Source organism: Dermacentor andersoni, chromosome 1 (genome assembly GCF_023375885.2).
Source record: "Dermacentor andersoni chromosome 1, qqDerAnde1_hic_scaffold, whole genome shotgun sequence".
Classification (NCBI taxonomy): Eukaryota; Metazoa; Arthropoda; class Arachnida; order Ixodida; family Ixodidae; genus Dermacentor; species Dermacentor andersoni.
The window spans coordinates 128281495-128306184 of NC_092814.1; the positions used below are offsets into that span (position 1 = coordinate 128281495).

General features: G+C 41.5%; 1 protein-coding gene across 11 annotated transcripts in view; it reads left to right on the forward strand.

Annotated features, from left to right (window-relative positions):
* Positions 1-24690, forward strand: part of LOC126544138 (NACHT domain- and WD repeat-containing protein 1) — a 132147-nt gene that overhangs the window by 73492 nt on the left and 33965 nt on the right. For 7 of the 11 annotated variants that reach the window (XM_055062005.2, XM_055062009.2, XM_055062006.2 and 4 more), the window contains 2 exons: positions 10719-10982; positions 15389-20273. In XM_055062005.2, the coding sequence (XP_054917980.1) occupies positions 10719-10939 (221 nt within the window). In that variant the 3' untranslated portion in view covers positions 10940-10982; positions 15389-20273. Of the gene's footprint in view, positions 1-10718; positions 10983-15388; positions 20274-24690 lie in introns of those variants that run through there. The other 4 variants (XR_011893283.1, XR_008608738.2, XR_011893285.1 and 1 more) reach the window with 2 other exon arrangements.

Here is a 24690-nt window from a genome sequence, read left to right on the forward strand (position 1 = left end):
TGCACAATTAAGATCGTTTTAAACACAAGATCACAGCAGTCATGAAAAGAACTACACGAATAGCCACTTGACACCTTTAAAGGGCCCCTGAAACGGTTTGGACAAATTTTGTAGACGTGTAGGGTACAGCTAAAGTTAATCATTCGCACCACAATTTGTGTGAAATGTCTCATATTAAGAGAGCTGCGGACGATTAAAGTTACCCTCCTCCAGAGTCATGCATTTTCTCCTCAACTCGTTCGCCGAGTGATTGGGGCTAAGCTCCGCCTTCACTGGCTCTGCGTCATGATGGCACGTCGTGTTGTCGCATTCCAGTTCTCTAGGAGCGAGCACACGAAGCCTTTCCAAACTCTCTACCAGCTGCTTGGCAGTCGACCCCAAGTGAGAGCTATCAAAGCAGCATGCGTTGTGAGCATTGTCGAAGCGCCGAACGTGTCTGGTATTCCGGTAACCACAGGCAAGCTGGGCATTTCGGCAGATGGCTGGAGGCATAAACTCAAGCTGATGAAGGAACTTTAGCGTAGACGTACGTGAGCGGCCTGATCGGTCTGCACAGTCCGCCACTTGTTGGCGCAGAGCTTAACCAGCGAAACAAAGCGCTAATATTGCTCTAACCAAGTGTAAAACATTTTAAACATTTACAAAAACAATGTGTTGATGATTACACTCCTGCGAAAAATTTACACCAGCAACAAAGAAGAATACATTTCGTTACTGCTACTGTGTATGGTTGAGCTCTGTGCCACCAGGTGGCTGCACCATGCAGACCATTCACATTTGTGCTTCTGCTCAACCCGTTACACGGCACAGTCAAGCGGGCAGGCCCTGTCCCCTTGCTATTGCGTTAGTAATCTTCCAGTGTAGAGTGACGGCCACAAACGCGCAAATCCTGGTGCCGATTGGATAGCGGCAGTCCGATGCGCTGCAGCCAGTTCGCTCGTCTGCTGCCTTGCAGAGGGACACGATGTCGCAGCTTGACATATTGCCAGTCACTACGTTTGCAGTCCACAACGCAACAAAGTTGAATCATAGTGCTCGCGAAAAGACTGAGACCAACTCTGACCGTGGAGCTCTCGTCAAAATGGAGTATGTCGTAACACAAGCAGACGACGCTTGCTGTGTGCTGGAAGTGCTTAAGTGTAGTGAGAAATTGTTCTTCTGCATTCTATTTCTGTTACTTTCTTTTTATAGAAACAAATTAAGTAACATTCCAACTATTACGAATATCATTTGTTCACCATAAAGGTGGAAAAATTATCGATGACACGCCCTAGGCAGCCAATCGGATAGCTCACCCTAATGATGTCAATTGGGTGATTTACGTCATATGGGTAGGGGCGGCTGAAAATTTCGCCAAGCAGTGTACTGCGATCAGCAGCGATATACATTTTTAAAACCTTGTAATAAATTACACGCTTTACGCGGAGCACTTAGATGCGTCAATTAATGATCAGAAGGATCTGTTCTCATTAACCCTTTGAGGGTCGATTTTTTTCACCATATGCGACCGCCCAGGGTCGATCTTTTTTATTGCAGATTCCAATTCTTCTTAGGGACTTATCTAAAAAAAATTTACCGTAATTTTTCTAGGGTGACTGTAAAGTGAGAGAAAAAAATATTTTGCGTTGGTATATATGCACTCTTCATTCATGAATAACAACAATAAAAAGGAAATAAGCTTATCAGAATTAAAAATTTGATGCATTTTTCTGCACATACAGTTCAAGGCTTTGAAAATCCGCACACTAGAATATTTCGCAAGTCGCAAATGTTCCTGCTCTTACATTAATACGTACGTCCATAAGGTAATCGAACTGCGTAGGTGCACGCACTCAAGAAAACTGTTTGGTTGTGTGCCCATCAAAAAAAAGCAAGACGTGTGACAAACTTCCACTAATCTTCATCTTATCGCCAACCAGCTAGTGCAATTAGTTTTCGCGAGTCTTAAGAAAAAGAAAAGAAACAGGAATGCATGCCTGGTGGCATCCTTCCTATGCGCACCCCTGTGAGCACTAAACGAGCGAGAAACAAGCGGTCGCCCTTTGAGCGATTAGTAATGAGATAGCCATCACTTTTGCAAGCGCAAAAAGCCGAAACCGCCCGCGAAACAAAATCCAAACGGCTGCCTGCATGCGCGCGCCCCAATGCGCGAGCGGTAGTATATAGACACGCGGGAGCAAACTAGCGCTAAAACAAACCATGCAACGAAAGCCGAGAGAGGGAGGCGCACAAAAAAAAAATTCCCTGTATCCCCACATAGTGGCAGCACATGACAGAAAAGAAAAAGTTAGGAAAATGGCGCGCTTTTTAAACGTACAGGCGGCGCTGTAAATATACGGCATCGACCATTTTCGTACTTGTTCACGGCGCTGTATATTTACGTCATTGACCGTCAAAGGGTTAAAATCAGAAGGACCTACCCTAACGACTCAGTACGTTTGTACAAAATCGTCAAAATTGTTTCAGGGTCCCTTTAAGCCTGGTGGCAAACAAGCTTTCCAAGAATGACAGGCATTTGAAACTGACCAACTTTTCAAAAATGCATAATAAATAGTTGTTGAAAAATATCAGAAGTTATGGAAAAGGAAAAAAAACGCTAAGGAGGTATTTGTGTGCCCTAGAAAGAACACAGAGCCTTTTACAAGAAAAAAACATCACTGGTTGTAACGTAAGAGATAAAACTACTGCATGACTAGCCTGCAGGAAATACTAATTGGTAGGCCATAAGCGCAGTATAGCCAATTGTCAAGTATTGGACGAAAAGAAAGGAAACCGAGGGGCCCGGTTTGTATGAATGCTCGCACGTATTTGTTAGTCAGAACCATATGAAAACAACAGATAATGAAGGAAAGGAAAGCATAGGATAAATTATTTGTGGTTTCTAATTGAAGTGCAAAAATGAGAAGCTAATGGGAAATGGAGGAAAACTCAACTTTGGGGCTGACGGTAAGAGCCGAATCCACAACCTCTGCATTATGCGCGTGTTGCACTACAAATTGTGATACGGCGATGACGGCAGCTCCCACGTCCATGCAGTCTTGGGTATTCATGTATGTCTACAATATCTAATCCAAGGAGAGTGTTAACCAGCGCAAAACTTCCACCGCAAAACCGAAGAAAAAGTTAAATTATGGGGTCTTACATGCCAAAACCACGACGTGATTATGAGGCATGCCGTAGTGTCCATGGACTCCGGAAATTTGGACCACCTGGGGATGTTTAGCGTGCACCTAAATCTAAGTACACGGGTGTTTTCGCCCCTATTGAAATGCGGCTGCTGTGGTCGGGATTCAATCCCACGACCTCGTGTTTAGCAGCCCAAAACCATAGCCACTAAGCAACCACTAGGGGTTCTGCAGAACCGAAAACAACGCTTGCATTACCGATCTGGTTTCTGCATTGCGTCAAAAACCTTGTCGCTGTTTTACTTCGGATAATTATAATTTGCAATACTGTGTTCAGCAGGTGGAGAATGGTAACCCGATTTGAACAGTCGGTTGTTGCGAAATACTTGGTTAGTCTTTATATTCAAAAATATCGCATAGTTCATTTTAGAATACGAATAAAATATTACACACCAACCATTCATATTCGAAACTTCAATATTCACCTATCCTATAGTAAATACATTACTAAAGCGAAAGCCCTCTATACTCTGTTGGTAAATTCCCCGCTTTCCTTCAGCTGCACGAACATTAAACCAACATGACACACCTAGGTAAATTATCGACTTCACGCTAGCTTATATTAGAATGTTTCAAAATACCTACATTTATAAAATCCACTTCACAGTTATAGTAAGAGTTTTAGTTACTTTTTTTGTCGTACATCAGTGATACGCTTCCTAAAATGTTGGAAATACTAGACTGTAATGGTTCATAATGTACAACTGAAAACTAGATCTGTTCATGACAACGATAAATTTCACTGACACATTTTTCAGCCTTTCTTATTGCAATGGCAATCGGATAATCCGCAAGAGAGGCAAACTTTACAGTATACGTGCCACCTGGGCCCACTCTGTGCATGCATTCTCCACCCAGTTATGAACGTGAACTGTTGTATAACCTCCAAAGTATATTTTCCAACAAATCAATATGTCATTAACACATTATATAAAAGAATGTGCCATCGTTTATAGGTAGATGCCGCTAACCTAACCTCTGCTCCCCTTGGAAGGAGCCCTCCATGTCAGGCTTTGTGGTAAAACATACGAAAAACGAACATGTAAGGCAGAAGTCAAAGGGGAAACTATATGCAGGGTAGTGCAGCTGCCGTTGTTGGCGTGGGATGTCGATGCAGACAGAGTAGTGGCGGCAGAGCGACCCCAGATGGCACGTACTGCGAATATCACTTTCCTATATATATATATATATATATATATATATATATATATATATATATATATATATATATATATATATAGAGAGAGAGAGAGAGAGAGAGAGAGAGAGGATATTCGCAGTGGTGACTTGCCCACCTACTCGAAAAATAGTTGGTACATCAGTGCCCTCAGAGGTTCTTTAATGTGCACCCAATGGATGGTACACAGGCATTTTTGCATTTCGCCCCCATTGACATGCGGGTGTTGCATTCAGGATGTGATCCCTCGTCTTAGGGCTTAGCAGTGCAACGCCAAAGCCACTACGCCATCATGACGGGTACACGCACAATTTGAGAGGAGTGTTCGCAAGCAGCCGCTTGTAATTCAACCCTTTGAACATCTTCATCCAGAGGAATTTCTATTTATTGTCTTGGTATTCCTTTGCAGTGTCAGTGAAATTTTGTTATATTGAAATCGTGTATAAATGCACCGGTTCTAAATACATGATGTTCTATGGACGAGAAGTTATAAAAATTTAGAGATATTGTTATGTCGAGAATTTCATTATATAGGTATAACTCTATGACGAAGTGACAAAATTGGCATTTCATTACATTGAAATTTCATTTCATAGAAGTACCATATGGTATTCTTCTGTAAAGGCCATACTCCAAAATATTGGGCTGAGTAATTCAGAAAAAGGAATATTAGGGAAGTCACCTGAGCATGTGCTGCAGCCGTCTTTTCCAAGCTCACACCTCAACTGTGGCTATGCAGCATGTACTGCACAATCTTTGTGCAGTATCAATGCAGTGCACAAAGGTGTATCAGTCTTCTATTCAGATGTCTCCGCAGTTGATATTCTTTGGTGGGAAACTTGCCGACTTAAAGCATTGATGTTATCACAAAATTAGTTTCCTTATGCCCTATGCCTTGCCCTGTCAAACTTTCCACTCATGTCATTTTTCGTAGACCGTGCATGCATACTGTGTACCATGACTTTCATATGTTTATGCAGTAAGCTTTCGTTGCTTCTGTGCTGCATGAAAATTTAGCAAGTGTTATTGACTGCTACGCTCCCATTACATACATGTTTCGCTTGAAAACCTCAGTGGCTTCTACTTCTTTTTCTTTCTCTTTGTCACGCCATTTCACACGTGGTGTAATGCCTGAGGACAGTTAAGCCTTTGAAGAGCATGGTATCGGCATGGTACATAGATACATTTCAGTTTCCTCCTCAGTTGTCTCCTCATTTGATTGTTAGAGGGAAGCTCATCGACTAAGCACCGGCAAAATACTTATCCCAGCATGCTACAGCCATGGAGGAAGCAATAGGCTAAGATGGAGTGTCACATGGCTATTTTGAAGCCTAGTCATAAAAATATGAAGGAAGGCTCATCGGAGGTTAACCTGCACCATGTGATAGGCAAACGGTAACTTCCACAGGCCTATAATGATACAGGCATCACTAAAAGCTAACATGAATCAAAGAATGCTTTGAGAAGTCCGGCAAGTGTGTTCAGACCTCTTGCCCAAGAGTCAGCTGCCGCTGGACCCTAAAGGGAAGGAGAAAGAGGGAGATAGGCATGGAGCAAGTTGGCCTGCCAAGGCTAGCTGCCTGTTTTCATGCTCCCAGTCTTTTTCCTTCCCCCATGGCAACAGCTTGTCCTGTTATGCTGCACATGCACATTCATGCAGCGTATGTACTCTGCTTTCTGTAGGTAAGGCCAACTGCTGCACATCCATGCACGAGCTCCACGCTTTGTATGTACTGTATACACTTGTGTAGTAAGGTTTCAATGCTTCCATGCCATCCTAAATGTACATGGGCTCTATCAACTGAAACACTGTTCTCATTTCGTGTGAACAAACTAGTAGCTTTTCATCACGTAACCTTATGCGCAGTGCAACATCTGAGCCTGCATCTGGGGATGGCTTTACCTTGTAGCACCATTCTCGTGCATCTGCAAAAGACCATGCGTGATTCAGCCATTTGGCCACTGGTGTGTGCACTACAGTTCTAATTTTAATTCCAGTTTTCCTTCACAGCTGTGTGCAAATTTCATTGCATTGAAATCGTGGCTAAACACACTTTGTTATATTGAGGCTAAAATATGTGGTGGTCTATAGACACCAGGCTATGAAAAGTAAAATGATTTACTCCATAGATGATTTCATTACATTGAAGTTGGTTACCTGGCACAAAACTGTTAAAAACATAGCATGCCGATAATAGTGACAAGCTCTAAAGGGGTCCTGAACCACCCCTCGGGCTTGGTGAAAAAAGTCTGTGGATAGCATATGCTGCTGTGAGCGTCTCAGCAAAGTTTTGCTGCCATGCGCAGCTCGCAAGTGGAATGCGAGGTCAGCTTTCTCTCAAATGCTCTCTTTTCAACAGAAACCTACTCCTCATTCTCTCCTGGACGCTTTAATTCATAATAAAGTGTATTCCCATGTGCGGCTGCTATTGGCCAATAGCTGACTTCAATCAAGAACGGTGTTTGGATCAGTGCACTTCTTCCTACTATTACTGTGTATACTTATTGACAAAGTTCAATAAACAGGCTGAAGTACACGAAAATGTGCTTTCAAATTTCAATAATAATTACGTACTTCCGAAAGAAGCCGACTATCATCTGCTCACGTACGCTTGGCTGTGGGCACCCGTGTAGGAATTGATATTTGGCCACCCTGCTTATCGGTATCATTGAAAGCCAGCACAAAGAGCAACAACTGTAAAGTTGAAATCCACCTGAATGTAGTATGAAACTACAAAGTAAACCCATACAAGTTTCTCGCAAAGAAAGCTTCGCAGTTGAAGAAAAATTTGTCCTGGTTCAATAATCGAACATGGGACTGACATCTTTCCTCGGTAGTCACTCTACCATCTGAGCTAACCAGTAGACTCACTGGAGGTGGGCACATTGCAGGGCAAGGCCAAATTAATCAACTCTGAAGTGCAGGAACACTATATATGGCAAATCAATTCTGTGGAAATCTACACCTTAGTGGTGGAAGTGAAACAGTGCAGAAGGTACCAACAGAAACGAAGCAGAATCGACTAAGTGGTTGTGTTGAGTGTAGTCAAAATGGCAGTGCTGTTGGCAAAGTGAACGAGGCAGACAGCGAAATTATGTCACCATCAATGATGCTGAAAATCATAGCACAAAGTTGATCATGATCAGACGACTGGAGACAATTGGCAATGGTCAGTAAGCAAAGGCAGTACTCGTACATGTCAGTCGATCACCGGATCTCTGTCATGTGAACGAGACTGTGAATGAAAGCAGGTATAAGGGGGAGAAAGTTTCAGCCTAAAATGAGTGTCTGAGCACATGAAATCAGCACTATGAACTGAGTACATTCGCAGATCCCGTTAATAAAAACTCATATGGTTCACTGCATTGATGGTCAAATAACATCATTTGCACTCCGTGGACAGGCTCAAAGGTTAGGTGTGATAAGTTTGCAGAAACAAAAGCACAGATCAGTGTTAATAATGAAAATAGCAGCTCCCGTGTCAGCCATTGTTTGAACTGGCACACCTGATACTCACACTGGTAAGGTCTTGGATGGATGCTCGAGGCGAATTGTAGCCTTTACATGCGGTGCAGCTTTCCCTCCAAAAATTTCTGCATTTCTAAACAGTAATTAGGACCATGGGTGGATATACAGAGGAGCAATGTGAAGCAGTGCAGGGGGAAGGAAAGCAGCAGCGCCCCAGACGGTGATTGCAAGGAACATTGGGAGAGGAGAACAAAGAGAAAAAGAAAAAGGATGTTAGTGACGGCCAGTGCTGTAGTGTCCAGGGAGAGGAAGGTTGTCCCTTGCAACAGTATGTCATAGGTGCAGCAGTTGTCCTGTTAGCGTTTTTGATGAGACTGGAAGATATGAATGAATTCTGGGGTTTTGCATGCCAAAACCACGATTTGATAATGAGGCACACCGGAGTGGGGAACTCCGGATTAATTTTGACCACCAGGGGATCTTTAAAGGGACACTAAAGGCAAATACTAAGTCGACGTGGACTGTTTAAATACCATTCCAAAAACCTCGCAACGCTTGCGTTGTGCCAAGAAGATACTTAGTTTACGAGAAAATTGCATCTGAAGGGTCCAAATACCTTTTTTGAAATTCAAATCTCCCGCCACCCAACTGAGGAAGTGGTGATGTTGCATATGCCATCACAACCCTTTGCTGCCGTCGGTGAGTAAAACTGCAGACGGCCCTCGACAGACGGCGATACCGAGCCAAGACAGAGTGGTCAAGTGGCGGTCTACGCCACTTGGTCAAGTGGCGTAGACCGTTCGGGCATCCCGCAGCATCACATGGAAGTTGAATTCTCTGCTACTTGCAGTTCGTGCGAGTTTCGTGAGCCAGCAAAACCAGTGCAGCACTATGCGATAATGGAATTACTGAAACGCGAAAGTGTGGGCGGCACGGAATTGAGTGAAAACGAAACCTTTCTACTGCCCACATTGTTGCCAAGGGTAATTTCAATGAGTTCTTTTTTCTAAATATAGAATAGAACTTGATAAGTAGCATTTTATTTCGTCTTATAATACAAGAATGTATTTTGCAACGAGTGGTTGAGTACTAGTGACAGAATTTAACTGAGGAGTGCTTTCATCATCGGGCAAGTATTTGAATGCCCCTGAGGAGTCTCTAATCAGGTCCTTCATTTACCTCAATTTCTCTATTATAAAGGCTCTGTTCGCGATAATATTGATGCCTTAGAGATTCTCGAGCATTAATCTATCACTGTAGCTTGACTTAACATTTTTCTTTAGTGTTCCTTTAATGTGCCCCCAATGCACGGGACACGGGCGTTTTTGCATTTTGCCACCATTGAGATGCGGCCACCGCGGCTCGGATTTGATCCCACGACCTCGTGCTTAACAGTGAAATACCATAGCCGCTAAGCCACCACAACAGGTAAAAAAAACGGAAGATATTCCTGTAAATACAGCAAGAGTAACTAATTGGGCAGGGTAAGTGCCAAGTGGATTAGTAGGTCTGCCTGGCACCCATGACAATTTGTCGGTTTGTGCTCTCAAAAATGCTCGCAAGCAGGACTAGGAGGCACTGTCAGAATGAAGGCAGGTTGCATGGCAACATCTTGTGCATATCTGGCCAGTGGGCAAAGGTCTGGAGGGTACAGTTACCAACTTCTCTGTGATTATCTCATGCAGTCCAGCATCAGAAGAGTGGGGTTGGGTGGTAGGAGGACATGACAAGCCATGCAGCTATAGCTTTCTGCACATGACAGCCTAAATCAACAAAGAGAGGTTCAAACCCAAAGTGGAATGCAGGTCACAAGCATCTGGCTGCAAGTTCATTACACACAGTTAGCGAGAGGTTGGCATGTGGCAATGAAATTGTCATTGTTGGTCAGGTTCTTGGCCAGTAAGGCATTGAACTTGATGGGCTTGGTCACTTTTAAGACACAAATTAATACAATCAGACTCTTTCATGGCTGATTTGGCACAGCAACAAAGGGCAGGGACACGTTCAACTTAAGAGGTGTACGTCTTGTGAAGTTTCACGCACCTGTAAAGATTCCTCTTGGCAACCCCAGAATAAATGGCTGGTATTCCAAAAAGCTGCCAAATGCTGTTTTAACGTGAACCAGTCAGGAGAGGCATGCTTGTGGAAACACACATTGAAGATAATCCTAGTGATAGTGATGAATATATTTGATGAATACATATGATGTGAATGGTGATAGCACTGAATTCAAATAGAGTAGTTTAAAATAGTTCCTGAATAGCATGCAAGGCTTTTTAGATAGCTTTATCAATACATTCATATTTTTGGTCCACTGACTAGCAGTTTAATGAAGAGGTGACACCTATATGTTTCAGATTCACTTGTCAATAATCCCAGTGTCATTCTGGATTACTAAAAATTCAGAGTACCAGCTATCAATTTTAATGACCAAATAAATTATGACTGGATATTCAATTTGCTATAAAAAAATTATTATTCACACATCCCTGTTAGTTATACTCCTTCTCATACCTTATGTACCTAATGACCTCTGGCAATGTGTCAATAGTTTTTTTATTCTTATTTAAATACAAATAGTTTACACAACTTCGACCCATACTAGGCATAGGAATGTGTGCATCTTGCCTGAATATATCTGCCACTATTAATTCAAAAATTTTCGTTTTTGGATAGAAATTCTTTGAACTATATTTTTCTGCGAAGAACTGCAATGCCTGTATTTCATGCCCAAGAAAGGGTTATTGAAGCTAATTGCTCATTTATTGGTTTTCACTGATTGAACAGATGAACTCTTGACAAATTGGCCCATCTGAATTATAGTTACATTCATTGTTTCACCATACCAACAGATAGTGACTTTATAGTTATTCACCTTGATTTGCAGGGGAGTGTTTGGCAGTGTTCACACCTGATTTGGCCGTGACCTGCTGTGAACTGACCCTGGATGGAAAAGCAGTAGTGATGGGGCTGGAAGGACACGATCGTGTCTTCTGTCATCTGCTGCACGAAGGCGACCAGAGCCCATCACAGTCTTGTCCTGCATCAAACACTTATGGCAACGTCAGCAACTGTGGCAAAGTCTTTGATGTCAGCCAACAGGGCTGAGCTGCTGTTTAGCCACTGCCTCTGTTACCAACTCATGAAAGCGGTATGGTGGCTCAGCTGGTGCTAGCCAGAGAGAGAGAGAGAGACAACAAATAGCTGTTCAAATGCAACTTCTTGTTCTGTCTAGCGCCAGCTAGCATTTTTTCCCATACCACATGAGCTGCAGGTGAAGCAAAATCTTCTTTCAGTTGGCTTTTTGCAAGCTAACCCTGCCTATAAACATGCAAGACGCTCACTTGTGTAGGCTATCTGCAGTGAGAATACAGAAAGGGCAAAGCTGAGGCTATCAGTGATCATGGAAAATTTCTAGATAATATTGATACATTTGGAAAGATGTGTTTGCCTTATGCAAGAACCATTTGTGTGTAGATTCAGCCAGCTCTGAAGCAATCCAACTGCATCTAACTGCAGCATACCTTGTGAACAGAATAGTTGATACTATTGAAGATTTGAAAGCTCACCTATTTAAATGAATGTGAATCAAAACATACATCTGCTGTATCCCTCAGACAGTATTAACATGATAAATATATTATGGTTCATTAATGAGGTACAGACATATGCTTTTCTTCAGGAAGGCTGTACATGCAAGTCATGTATTTTATAAATTCAGCCTCCGTTAGATCCTTAAAATGATTATGTATACCAGAAATTGGCATTTCAATGTCCCAAAGGTTTGAAAAACATTAAAACAACTTTTTTGTGTGTGAAGCGGCAACTTTAAATTGATAGATCAGAAAGTACTGCATTTATTATATATTATGTTAGACAGGACTTTTGGCGACTCGAAAAATAAAAATATAGATATATATATATTACAATTATAAGGTAGGCTAAATATGCTTAATGCAACTGTAGCCATGAACGTAAGCATAGTACCATGTGCAGTGTGCTACAAAGCTGCATTGCCACACAGAACCAATTGCATACACCTCTGTAGAAGATTGCCCATTGCACTGGATCATTCTATCAGAATCATGATGCACTGCTCAGAGGGGCCAGGCGCATATGTACTGGGGGCTGCTGTGTTTGCATGGATGAGGCCTTGCAGACAATAGTGGACTGGGTCGTTGGACAGCTTTGTGCCACCAACTCTTTCATTGTGCTCTCGCTTTCTTGCTAACATGCACTTGCCTGCACATTCACATCTATATTATGTCTATGGCATTGAGGCATTGGCGTTTTTTGGAGTTTGGCCACCAAGTAGTTAAGTTTGCCAAATTTTTAACCATGATATTGGAGGAGTGGGGTGAATCTCGCCTTATATTTGGAGCATGGTTCTGAATATAGAAAAAGGCACTTTCTCGGACTGGTAATTTCACAACAAAGTGTCACATTATATTTGTGGAAATACAGTCCATAGATTAGGAGCACCACACCTTGTTGGTTGGAAGCATACTAACATGCATGTGCTCCTAGCAGAACTCTGCGTGCTGTGTTAGCACAGCTAGTGCTTTGTTCCTAACTTTCTTCATAATTGAAGTCTGTCACAAGGCTTTGTAAGAAACACAGCAGGGAAAAAAAAAGATTCTAGAGTTTAACATGCTTGAACATTGTAGCGGGGGGCTCCTGATTAAATTCAACTACCTGGGGTGTTTTAGCATGCATCTAAATCGAAGTATACATGAGTGTTTTGGCACTTCGTCCTCATCTAAATGCAACTGCCACGGCAGGGATCGAACCCACGACCTTGAGCTCAGAAGCGCAACGCCATAGCCACTAAGCTACCATGGCAGGTGCTGCAGCAGTGAGCAGTTATCTCAACACCAATAGCAGACTTGGAAAGCACAGTTTTAGATCCCATTTCACACTAAAAAAAATGGCTGCTACTGGCTAGCAAGAATACCTTCTATTGCCAAAATGGACACATTTGCCAAGGAAGTTGGAGAAACAAAGGGCTTGTTAAGTGAATGGAAAAGAGAAAGTGAAGTTATGAAAAACTTACATGTGCTTAGCAAAGTGCTTTTCTTTTCTTGTGTGAAGCATGAAAAGTTGCAATACAAAAAATGTGCATCAATGATAATACTCTCTGCCACAAAGATATTGACAGATGTATATCATATCTTGGTGCTCACTGTATGTGCATGTGTGCAAAAGCTCATCCTTTTTAGTATTTTGTGTTCAGCTACTGATCCTACAGTTTGTTGAAAAGTTGCTTGGTTCCCATTGAGATTGCACACATTGGCCTGTTTGCTGATTGCATAGTAGCTGTAAATTCTGAAGTTTATAGGCTTAGCATAGGCAGTAGGTGACCTTCTTTATTTTTTTTTTTTTTAGTGGAAGGGCACCACAAAAGTGTCAGAAAACATGAATTTACAGAAAATTGTGTAATTGCAGTTTACTTTGCCAGCAGCTGGAATGCTCTTGAACACCCTTTTTTTCTCAGACTTGCAGTAAGGCATGGCAGTACTTAGTTGAGTTTTTTGTTAAAGACTTGTTTCATGGCCTTCAATGCCCAGTCTGACGTGCAGTGCCAATGGCAAAGGGTAAAAAGAATGGGAGATGGAAGAGATCATAGAAAAAATGGCTTACATAGCTTGAATGCAACTTCTAAAATAATGTTCAGATCTTGATACCACAGACGATCAAAGGCTGTTTCATTTGCTGTTCACTCAATCATGGCACCATAAGGCTTGGCAGCCAAACAGCACTTGGAAAGACAACTACTCTACTACATGAAATGTAGCTAGTTTTGTCATTCACAATGGCAATATTTGCAATTTGGAACATGCAGATCTTGCCCTGAAAATAGAACAAACAAGGATGTGGTATGAATGTTCTGTCGCTGTTATACAACAGTCCCCTATGAAGGCCATGGCAGTGCCACAATAAAGTCCAAATAATCAAGCGAGTCAGAAAAATTGGTCAGCGACTGCTGCAGGTAGATAAAAAAAGCAACTGGTATGCTTTGTTTTTTACTTATAATTGGTACTTGAGCATGAGCTACTACTCTTGCTTCTACTTCAAGTACCTCCCATCTAAATCAGTAAGATTGTCCTCCTATTCTGAGGCAGTGCACTTTAGTTTCTATGGCTGGAAATGTTGCCATACAAATGTAAACATAAGCATTCTCTCTCATCAAATGAATTCACAGCATTTTAGTTTAAAAGTATATATGTCTGTACCTCTTTAAGCAGCTGCCTCTTCACAGCATTTGTGGCAAGAATGAGAACACCATAATATGTTTCACAGATGTATTCAAATAGTAAAATGTCAAAGCAACACGAACATGTTACTAAAGCTCCATTGCAAGTTGATGCAATGTTACTGTTCATAAAACGCCTTCTGTAGCTGTCATTACCACAGAAGCCCCATAAATTAAGGCACCAGTGGTAGCTTGGTTGTTTACCCAAGAGCAGTTATGCACATCCCAGCTTTTGGATTATAGTGCCATGTGTGTTATGATGTGTGAAGTTGGAATAACATGAAAGATGTATGTTACTTGACCTGTAGAACGAATGCAGTAGGTTTGAGCTCTGCCATCTATTAAAAGTGACTTGTGCAGCTGTTCACAGAAGTTTTCAGAGCATAGAAACTATGAAAAGCTCAGTTAAATTGTGGTTTAAGCACACATCATAAATTGAAAGGTTCACCCTACACTTATGCATGAACCACAAAATGCATTTTTAAATTTGAGGCTTTGTGCCAATGTCACAAGAAATTAGGGAGTTTTAGAAATAGTGTCCTCAAGCAGCTTTGCATGCCCAAAAACCCAAACTCCTTTGTATGCCTCTTGCATTCTTTTGTAGTCTCTTTGCATTCTTTTGTATGCCTGGCCATTAGCATTCCTTAACTTTGGGTTTCCTATTTCTAAAACTCCCTATTTTTTTAATTTTTCGTGAATTCTGGGATAAAAAAACTTGTGCAACCAGCTGTACCGTGTATATGAGTGCACTTTGTAAGAGGCAGAGCACATGAACAGGACCGGTATTCACATAACTTCTGTTACGTAGCAGCGTTCCCTTTTTGGCTGGCTTTTGGGCATCTGTGATTAGTGATAGTAGTCTGCGTGATGAGACAATTACTATGTGGACAGCCAGTTGCAAACAGCGCTTATGTGAGGGAAGTTTTGTGAACACAGTTCCAGGTCGGCAGCTCAGAAAAAAAATATGCATTGCACAACTCATTTCAGCATAAGAAGAGCAAGAATCTCGCTTTTGTTGTTATCTTAGGGAAGCACACTGGTGCATTGCTGGTGTTTTCCTACTGTAGAAGCATTACTGTGTCCTGTGCAAGTGGCTTCTGTCTTTCAAGCCTTTGCCAACTTTGTGTAATGCCAAACATGCTGCAGCTTCAGTCATCCAAAAACTGCCCTCTGCATCTACTACACAAACTTTCTATGATGCAAACATTTTGATGCATGGTTAACTGTCCATTGTCTTTTTAAAGACTGCCAATTTTGCCCACATGTGAAGTGATGGCAAAGCTCATTGAGAGGTGCTTTTACAGGAGCCCTTGTGCACTTGCATCTGCTACTCAAGGTACTCTCCCAGAAGCAGTCAAGAAGCACATCTACGTTATTGACAACTGTGCAGGTCAGCCATTGAAATATTCCTTTCATAGTGCAGCTTATTGTGGTGGAAGCCTCTTGGAAGAAGTGAGCTTTTCAGGAAGACCCAACACTATGTTGCTTTCTTTTTAATGTGGCCCTTTAGTAGTAGGCTGAGTGTGAGTTGAGGTGTGTGGACTCAAAATGAAGTGCTATGTGAAGCATAGAAATCATCTCCTACAGGTATGCCAACTTTTACTGCATTAGCGCATAACTGGTGCCTGACATTTGATTGCAACTTAGGCTGAGTAATTGAAATACTGATATCTCACCACTACATTTTTTTCTTCATCAGAAAAAGAAAAGATCATCTGTCAAGTGAAATGCCCTTGCTCTTTTTTATTAGAATTTTATTAGAAGTAGATAAGCATTACAGTGCAACTTTATTTATTATATTGATCTCATTTGTTAGTAAAATTAAAACTAAATATTGACATATTGCGACTTCATTACTGTTAAGTTAAATTTGGTGCCTGTAACCCACAGTGTGCCCATGATCTGGATCCTGTACGAGCTCGGAGACCTCATTTAAATAGCTGCTCCATTGTATAGCTTAAAATGCAAAAATGCTTCATATGGTAGGTGAAGGCAATCATTTTTTTCTAATACCCCCCAAATGTTGCTTTAAACCTTGGAACCTGTAGGTCCAACCTGTGAAGCACAGCCAAATGAGCCATAAGGAACACATCCAAGCAAAAATCATACTAATAATTACAGTGAACAGACTCAAAATAGTTGTTCTGTTGATACATGCTTGTGAACAGAGTTCCACAGCAGTGGAGGATGTTGCAAAAATGTGCCACTTGATTTTTGCACTGCCTCTAATTCTTAGTGCATGGATGCATAGCGTACAATGCGTACAGGGTTAAACCTAAAAGAAATTGGTGTTAAGTTGGAGGTCCGAATGATGCAAAAGCTTGATGTAGGCTGCGAGTTAAAGGAAAAGGAAATGTCTACAGCACATTTGTGTGCAATATGATTTTATTTCAAATCCTGTTTCATGAGTGCTAGTGAAAAGTTCAATGCCACTTTTAACATTAGGGTCATTTACATTCTGTATTTCAGCAGGCAGTGCAAGGAGAGTTCACATGCGAACTATGCCAATCCCCCTTTTCAAATAATTGAACTTAGCTGGAGGAAACTACTTTTGGGGTAGTCTTTGGAATGTAACAAAAATTTTGGATGTCTTAATGGAAATTTATATTTTTCATGCCAAGAATCCATCATGGTATGTTTAATTTTATTATATGTTGGCCCCCCAACATTCATATGGACAATCACTCAAATGAAAGCATTAAAATTGGCTTATGCTGGTGCAGTGAAATTGAAACAATACTATATACAGGCTTTTTTTAATTTTCTGCCCATAAACACCAAGCACTTGTGTTGCTTTGCTTGATAACACTAGACATAGCTTACTTTGCAACAGGACAGTTGACCTCTTTTTAGCTTGAGTTAGTGTAGTATCTGACTTTCACTGTGAGAGGCCATTCTAGCTACCGAAAGACATCACGAGCCAGGTATTATTAAAAAAATATTTTCATTCTCTCTTTGTACACTTGCAGTACAGAAAGAACAAACTTTACGCCGATTACTCTGGCCATGACCTGCTCTTGAATGTAATTGTTAAAAGTTTCTGGTAAGGGCATGTTATAATATTGGTTTGTGTTAGATAAATGCCCAAAGAAAGTGCTAGCTAGCGCTCTAGTGTGTTTTCCAGGGCATTTGCTCATTTTTTACCATGACTTGCAGCTGTGGCAGTGGATAACAAACTTTTTTCACTTGCAGTTTTATTTCAGTCAGTATTTTAGTCATTTTAGTCAAGTGGCTGGTAGAAGCACTTATTAAGCGATATAAAAAACTTAAATATTCTGCACTTACTCACTTAATGAAGATGAGACATTACAATTTACAGCATGGTCATGCTGAGAGCAAAAATGCAGGAATGAAAATATTTAAAAAAATTTACTTCTTTAGTTTGTAAGAAATATCACAGTGACAAAACTGTGCTATATTTTTTTTTGTTGCCAGGCTAATGTAAATATGCATGTTTTTTCATGCCACAATATCTTTATAATAAATGAGAAGAAAGGGAACCGAGGGTCTCAATTTTTTGTTAGCCACAATCATAAGAAGCCAACAACAGACAATGACACTAAGGAAAGCATAGGGGAAATTATTTGTAGTTTTTAATTGAACTGTAGAAAATGATAAATAAATGGAAATGGAAGTGGATGGAAGAAAAACTGGCCACAGGTGGGATACAAACCAATGTCTTTGCATTACATGAGCAGTGCTCTTAACTAGTGAGCTACCACAGTGCTGTTTTCCTGTCCACTTTCTGGAGTATTTATGTGTGTACTAGAACTAGCTAAATTTCAATTTATTTATCATTCTCTAAAATTAAATTAAAAAATTGAATAATTTTGCATATGCTTTCCTTGGTGTCACTGTCTGTTGGCTTCTTATGATAATATCATTATAAAGACTGTCAGTCACTTTTATTCCAATGAATTCTGTGTCACAGTGATTCACTCACACTAATGAGTTCTCTTTGTTAAGCTAATGAAAACTAAACACATTCAGGCACACTAGAGTATGTATCACAGTGAAGAATGAACGTTCATGTCCCTGTTTACACTGCATACTTTTTTGTGCACTTCTCTGCAGCTGGTAGTATCAACATATGAAAAAAAAAATATAATGTGTTGATGAGCTCTGTTCACTCATGATCAGCTTTTTCTTTATTCAGCTATGTTTATCATTGGATAAAGGGGACAATACATTTTACAGCTGTCCCATTTGTACTACCTTTAATATCCAATGCAAGGATTATTTGACTGCTGACAGGTTACAAGCTATGATTGAAGCTAATGCATAGGCAGTCCATTTAAGTAGAAAAACGAATTCTCACATGTACGCATTCTATAGTTCAACAGATACAAAGTGAGCTCAGCATGGAAGACAAGGACACAAGAAAGAAAGACACAGACATGGTGCTGCACTGTGTGTGTCAATCTTTCTGTGTCCTCGCCTTCTGTGCTGTGCTTGTTTTGCAATGAATTGCCAACTAGCCCAAGCCTGTACACTTTTTAACCGATATGTTTGGTTTCTAAGGTATACTTCCCAGTTTCAGTCTAATTGTGTGTTTTATTGAGCTCTCTGGAATGACTGCTGTGTAAAAAAATGAAAACATAGGTATTATGCAAATTATTTACTACAGTTTTAATGTGTGTGTGGCAGTTGTGTGCACCCTTTGTCTGTTAAACTCCAGCTATGTGTGATTTTTGCATAAATGCGCACCACAGCAGGCTGTAGAAGTGACAATATTTTAACCTAATCATCTCGGATGTGTATTTGTCAATAGGTCAACAAAACTTCAGCTCCATCTTTGTCATGAATGGGAAACTGCTGGAGATTGCCAAGCTGGAAAGTGGCCAACAAAATGTAGGGTGTTGGTGTGTGATTTTTCGATCTAGTCTAGAATCAGCATTGTTTTGTCAATACAAGAACATTCAACTGACAACAGCCCCTGAAGCACTGGTAGCTGCATATGCATACAGCCCTGCCAGCTTGGGCCTTAACTAAACGCTCAAGCTTTGTCAAGGAACCTAGGCGTTTCTGGAGGCCAATTAATTTAAGCAACACTAAAAAGCAAGATGCAACCAGAGCAGTGAAATATGAGGTGCTGTCTGCAGCATAGCCAAGTTATCACCTAACTGTAGACAAGTGGTTGTCACAGGGAGGTGCACATAGACAAAAGGCACAAAGTGGCTACCGTCTGTAATGGGGTTGGCAGTGGTAACACCAGCTGTGTTGAATGTGTGAAAAGAAACGCTGACAAAGGTGTTTCCTTGTACCAAAGTACGATGCTGTCTGTGTGTGCTGCTTAATTCTTGTGTGCCATTGAACTTGTACATAACAGCATGACTGATCCATAATCCTGTTTCGCGAATAGGTTATGGATACATATAGTTTAAATGTGTATTATTTTCCAGTCTCGTGGCAGGTAAACCTAACTTATACAATATTGTTGTGTTTTTGTTTTTTTCACAGGATATTCTTATGTGTACACACATATGTACAGTGGCCTGTGTTTTTATTCTATCAACTTTAAAAGCAGATTTTGCATTTACCACTGTTTTGTTTTTGCTCAGGTTTCTCAGAAAGATTGCATTTTTTCAGTCTGAATTGCTCAGTAAAATGCTTGGAATCTTTGCTTGACTGGTTCCTCCTCCCTCTAAAAAAGAACTACCATTATGTATGCACCACACCTTGCCACTAGAGAAGCAAGCCACTGCAGCAGAGATGTGGACTGGTTTCACTGCCTGTAGGCAACTAAAGGTCATTACAAACCAGCCAAACAATGATGCCAAATGTTTTATTGGATGATGCAGACCAATAAATGCAATCTTGTTGCAGTATTTGAGCAAAAACAAAGCAGCAGTAAGCCAAAAACCTTCTTTTAAAGCTGTTACAATAATAATGAATGTCACTATATATACATATATACATTCATATTTGCATATATATATGTACATGTGTACACATACACATTGAAAAACTTGTTGCATTTGCACTTCTTTGAGCTTTTCTGGTTGTATACCTTGTGCTAACAGTGTGCTCCTTTCCACTGCTGCTGCAATGTCAAAGGAGGCACATTACTATCATACTGGTCAAGCCAGAGACTTAGTACCTAAGGTGTTTGTATTAAAGGGAAGCTTCTGTTTTCCTTTTAACTACATGTGTTTCAAATAAACATTAAAAAGAAGTGTTCTTCCAGGATTTTAAAGCATATTGACTCCTTCTGTGACATTTCATACATGCACATGTTAAAATTTGAGAAATACGGTGGTAATTTCTAAAAAAGCAGTGGCCAGGCATTACATGGTTCATGTTGCAATCAGTCGAAATACTCGCATTTATTCAGTTCCATAGCAAAAACATACAGTACTGTTCACAGCATATAGCTGAAGTGGCTGCCTCTGAGGCATAGTGTAAGAGGTCGCACCTTCGAAGCTGTTAGTAATGCTCTTGTGCCTTTGTGCTGAGAAGCAAGTATAAGAGCCATATACTAAACTTTCAGAATATATTTACATGCTTCATTGTAAAAGTCTGCAACTAACTAAACAAATAACATGCATAGTTGCTGACAGATGTGTTGCAGTGTGGGAAGCCACCAAAAAGCTGAATTTTTAAGTACTACTATGTCCAAGCGTGCAGCCAAAATTAATTAGTTCACATACACCCCTCAATTGAAGGAAGTACTGCTCCATATTCTGGCCACAAAAAGAAATTGAGGCTTTTAGTGAGCTGCACATTCTGAAAACTTGTGGTAATAGGTGTGTGAGTAAATATCAGTTTAAAAGTTGACAGAGCAACAACTGAACTCTGAAGACCCTTTTATGTTTTTTTTTTAACTGCCGTAAAGGGCTTATTGGCAAAACAATACAACTCTGGAGCAGTTCCATTGAAGACATCACAACGAAACTTTGAATGCAGTATATTTGTAACTGCAAGCCCTTTTGACCTCTATAGTTGGGTACTGAAAACACTAAAAACTAAAATTGTAGCAATTTCATGCCACCAAAATATTAAGCGCCATACCTGTTTCTTTTTTGTTGCCTCTGGCATTTTCATTGCTGCATGGTAGCATCCATGCAAGCATACTGAAATCATAGAAACCATGTGGCCATCACATAATGCACACAAAATGCACTTCATTTATCGCAAGTAAAAAGAAATGGCTGGTATGAATTGCAGGGTAGGAACGGTCTATCCCTTTAAAGGGGCCCTGTACCACCTTTCTTGGAAGCCTCAAAAACACCTTGGGACAAGTAACATGCTTCCCATGAATATATTACCGAAACAATTGTTCAAAAATACCGAGTACAAGGCATGGATTCCACGAGCACATTTATCTTTCTCATCCCTCCTCAACGACCTCCGTTCAGAAGGACAGGGGCAGCGTCAGTTGCGGTGCCCTGCTTATGGTGTTACGTCACATGGCTTCTATGTTGTGCTTCTTTTTTCAGCGAAAATTGGTGGGCGATATTGGCACCACATACTTCCGGTCGCTGTTACTATAGTAACATCAGTCATCACTTTGTTGTGCTACAGTGTGCTAAATAGCTGCATGCAGCTATTTTTTCTCGTACCAAGTGGCATGAGTAGCACATTTCCTTTTGCACCTTATCTCTACAGCTATCACACAATTTTCAAGGCTTGAACAAAACATTGTGTTCAGCAGTGTGCACACCGGCTCAGCGATGGATGCTGCACTTCAGTCTTGCATTGAAGGGATTCCCGACATAACAAGCTTCAGCCATGAGGTGATGCACCTCAAAGGTGTGCAACTCGGAAAGCAGACCTAGTCAAATGTGGGCGCTTCTAGTCAGACGTGAGCACTTGAGCCAGCTTACGTTGCCATGCCCCTGAGCCATGTCACCCACAGAGATCAATCGGAGCATGTGATTCTGAACATATCTCGATGGCGAGAGGGCTCGTAGCGGCACCCCATGGCAGCCACAGTATCTATGCACAACTATAGCGTGCTTGCTACATGCATGGCAGGGCTGGAGTGTGCATTAGTACTCGTGTGCTCTAGTCTGGCCGTGTTGCATGGTGCGGACCGGTTTTGTCCTACAGGGATAGTATACAAATCCAAATTGCGCAGTTTGGAGTGTTGTCAATGGCTCAACATGAAGCAATGTCTGCCAAGGTGTCCATGCAGGAGTGGCCAGGAGCAACGGTGTCTAGTCAAAGGTGTCTAGCCAGGAGTGTCCGGGAGTGAGCGCACGGGCTGCTGCGCGTCCCTTGTAGATGCTAATCCCCATTTCTCGCGAGGCGCGGCAGGCGAAGCTTATGTGTGGTCTGGGCTTAAGTTTAGCGTGGTTCAAGGCTAGTTGACCGTTTAAAACTAATAAAAATTAGCTAGACCTGATGGCTATGACACCGATAAGCAGTCTGGCCAAGGTTTCATTCCTACATGGGTGGGCGTACCCAAGCGTGAGCAGACGATAGTCGGCCTCTTCCACAAGTGCATATTTCTTTTAAAATTTGAAACGCTGATTTTTCGCTTATTTCAGCCTGTTTAGTTAACTGCACCAATTAATATACACAGTAACATTAGGACGAAGCACTCTGATCCAAACACTCTTCTTGATTGACGTCAGCTATCAGCCAATAGCATCCGTCTATGGGAATCTGCTATATGACATTATATGACGGTCATCGGCAGCTTCAAAACCTGCAAGGAGAAGGCTTTTGTTTGAGAAAAAGGTTACTTTATGCTCCACTTGTGAACTCCACGCATCACACACGACTGCTAAATTCGGCTGAGATGTTCACAGCAGCATATGCTATCCATGGACTGTGATTTTTCACCAAGCCCGAGGGGTGGTTTAGGACCCATGTAAAATATCTATGAGAGAATCTTGATTCCATGGCATAGTATCTATAAATCACTAGCTTTAGTGCGTTGCACCACTGCGTATCATAAAGGCTACCAGCCTCGCCGTAATTTCCTCAACCAAAGTTGTAAAACTAAGCCATCATAACCTTCAATGGGCTCACTGACGCATCGGCAGTGGGTCACATTAACTGTATGCTCTTCTTTGTCTCACACGCAATGAATCGTTGCTGATTTTTTGTACTGTATCAGCTACTGCACCTTGTTAGCACTACACTGTCCACACTTATTTTTACCACTGTACATGACGGTGCATTCATATTTTACTACCTGGTGGTGAGGCGGGCAAATCAGGGGCCTCCGAAACATTGACATCGAACTGCTTAATGCACCTGAGCACCTGCAATCTGGCCAAACATAGATGCATGTAAACTCTCATTACAATGAAATTGCTTTAATTGAAGTATCACTTTAAAATCAAATTGTCTCAACACATACATTTTTGACCAGAACACTCAAAGTCCGTCGGCAGTGGGCACCATTTAGTATGAAGAGTAAACCAGAAAAAGCTTCAAATCAAGGTGCCCAGGCAGCTTCAGGGCCGACCTCTTCTACCCCCTCCCTCCCCCCCAGAAGTTTTTTTGTGCTTTAGGTTTTTGGGTGATGCTAAAATATTTAGATGCCTTCACAGCAACCACCAGTTACCAAAATTTTTCATATACTGTAGCTTTCCTGAAATTACTTCCCCCTTCTTCCTTTCCTCGAGCCTTCCCTTTACAAGACCACCTCTGCGCTCCCTGTCCTGCCCACCTGCCTTGCACAGCCTTGCACCTCACCCTCCCATTCCTTCACGTCAATCTTTCTTTTTTTTTTTTCTGGTTTCCACCCCATGGTGGCTCCTTTATTGGTTCCAGATGCTGTCCCTGCCCATTGCCACTCAAGAAGTTCTCCACCTGTGTGGACAGCACTTGTTAAGCTTGGAGTCCCTCTGAAAAACGCGTACATCTCATTCAATGGCAGCGATGAGCTACCTGCAGTCATTTGCATAACAATGACACACCGACACATGTCACTCCTCACCGTTCCTCGGGTCCTACCACAGAAAAAAAAAACAGGACTAAGCAAACATTGAAGGATAGCCGTGATTGTGGTGAGAGGAAGGCATTCCAAGCAATTCCACATAGCAGTGAACGCACGCTGTCAAAGGATAGTTGCTGCTGCTGGGGATGCGTGGATGCAAAGAACACAGTGAAAGAGATGCCCCAAGTGTTCCCAAGCAATGTGCAGCACTACGCAGGCTACACGAGTGGTTCAGGCTTTGCCAGCCTGTTGATAGCAAGCACACAGCTCTGTCCATATGGGTGGCATGCTGAAAACAAAAAAGAAAAAAACCTGCAAGGTGGCATGAGAGGAGAAAAAGGGAGAAAGATGGTGGCTTGTCCTTGCCTTCCATATAAGATAGAAAAAAAAGAGAAAAAAAAGATGGATAAGAGATAAAAAAAACCACAATCTCGCTGCAGTGAAGCCGACATTTCCCTTCCTGCTCAATTATCGAGAAAGAGGCTGTTACTTGATCCCTGGACCCCTCCAACTAACTATGATTATCGAGCCACAAAGAAAAGAAACCTGAAGTTTCAACCTCACTGGGTAAATTGTTACCTATGGCTTGTTTATTCAGAGAACCTTCAAGGTGCATTATGCAAATATTGCATAGTCTTTCCAGATGAGTGTGCAGGTAAAGGAGAGCACCAGCACTTGGGCTGCTTTGTAACTAAGGCATTTACCAATTAC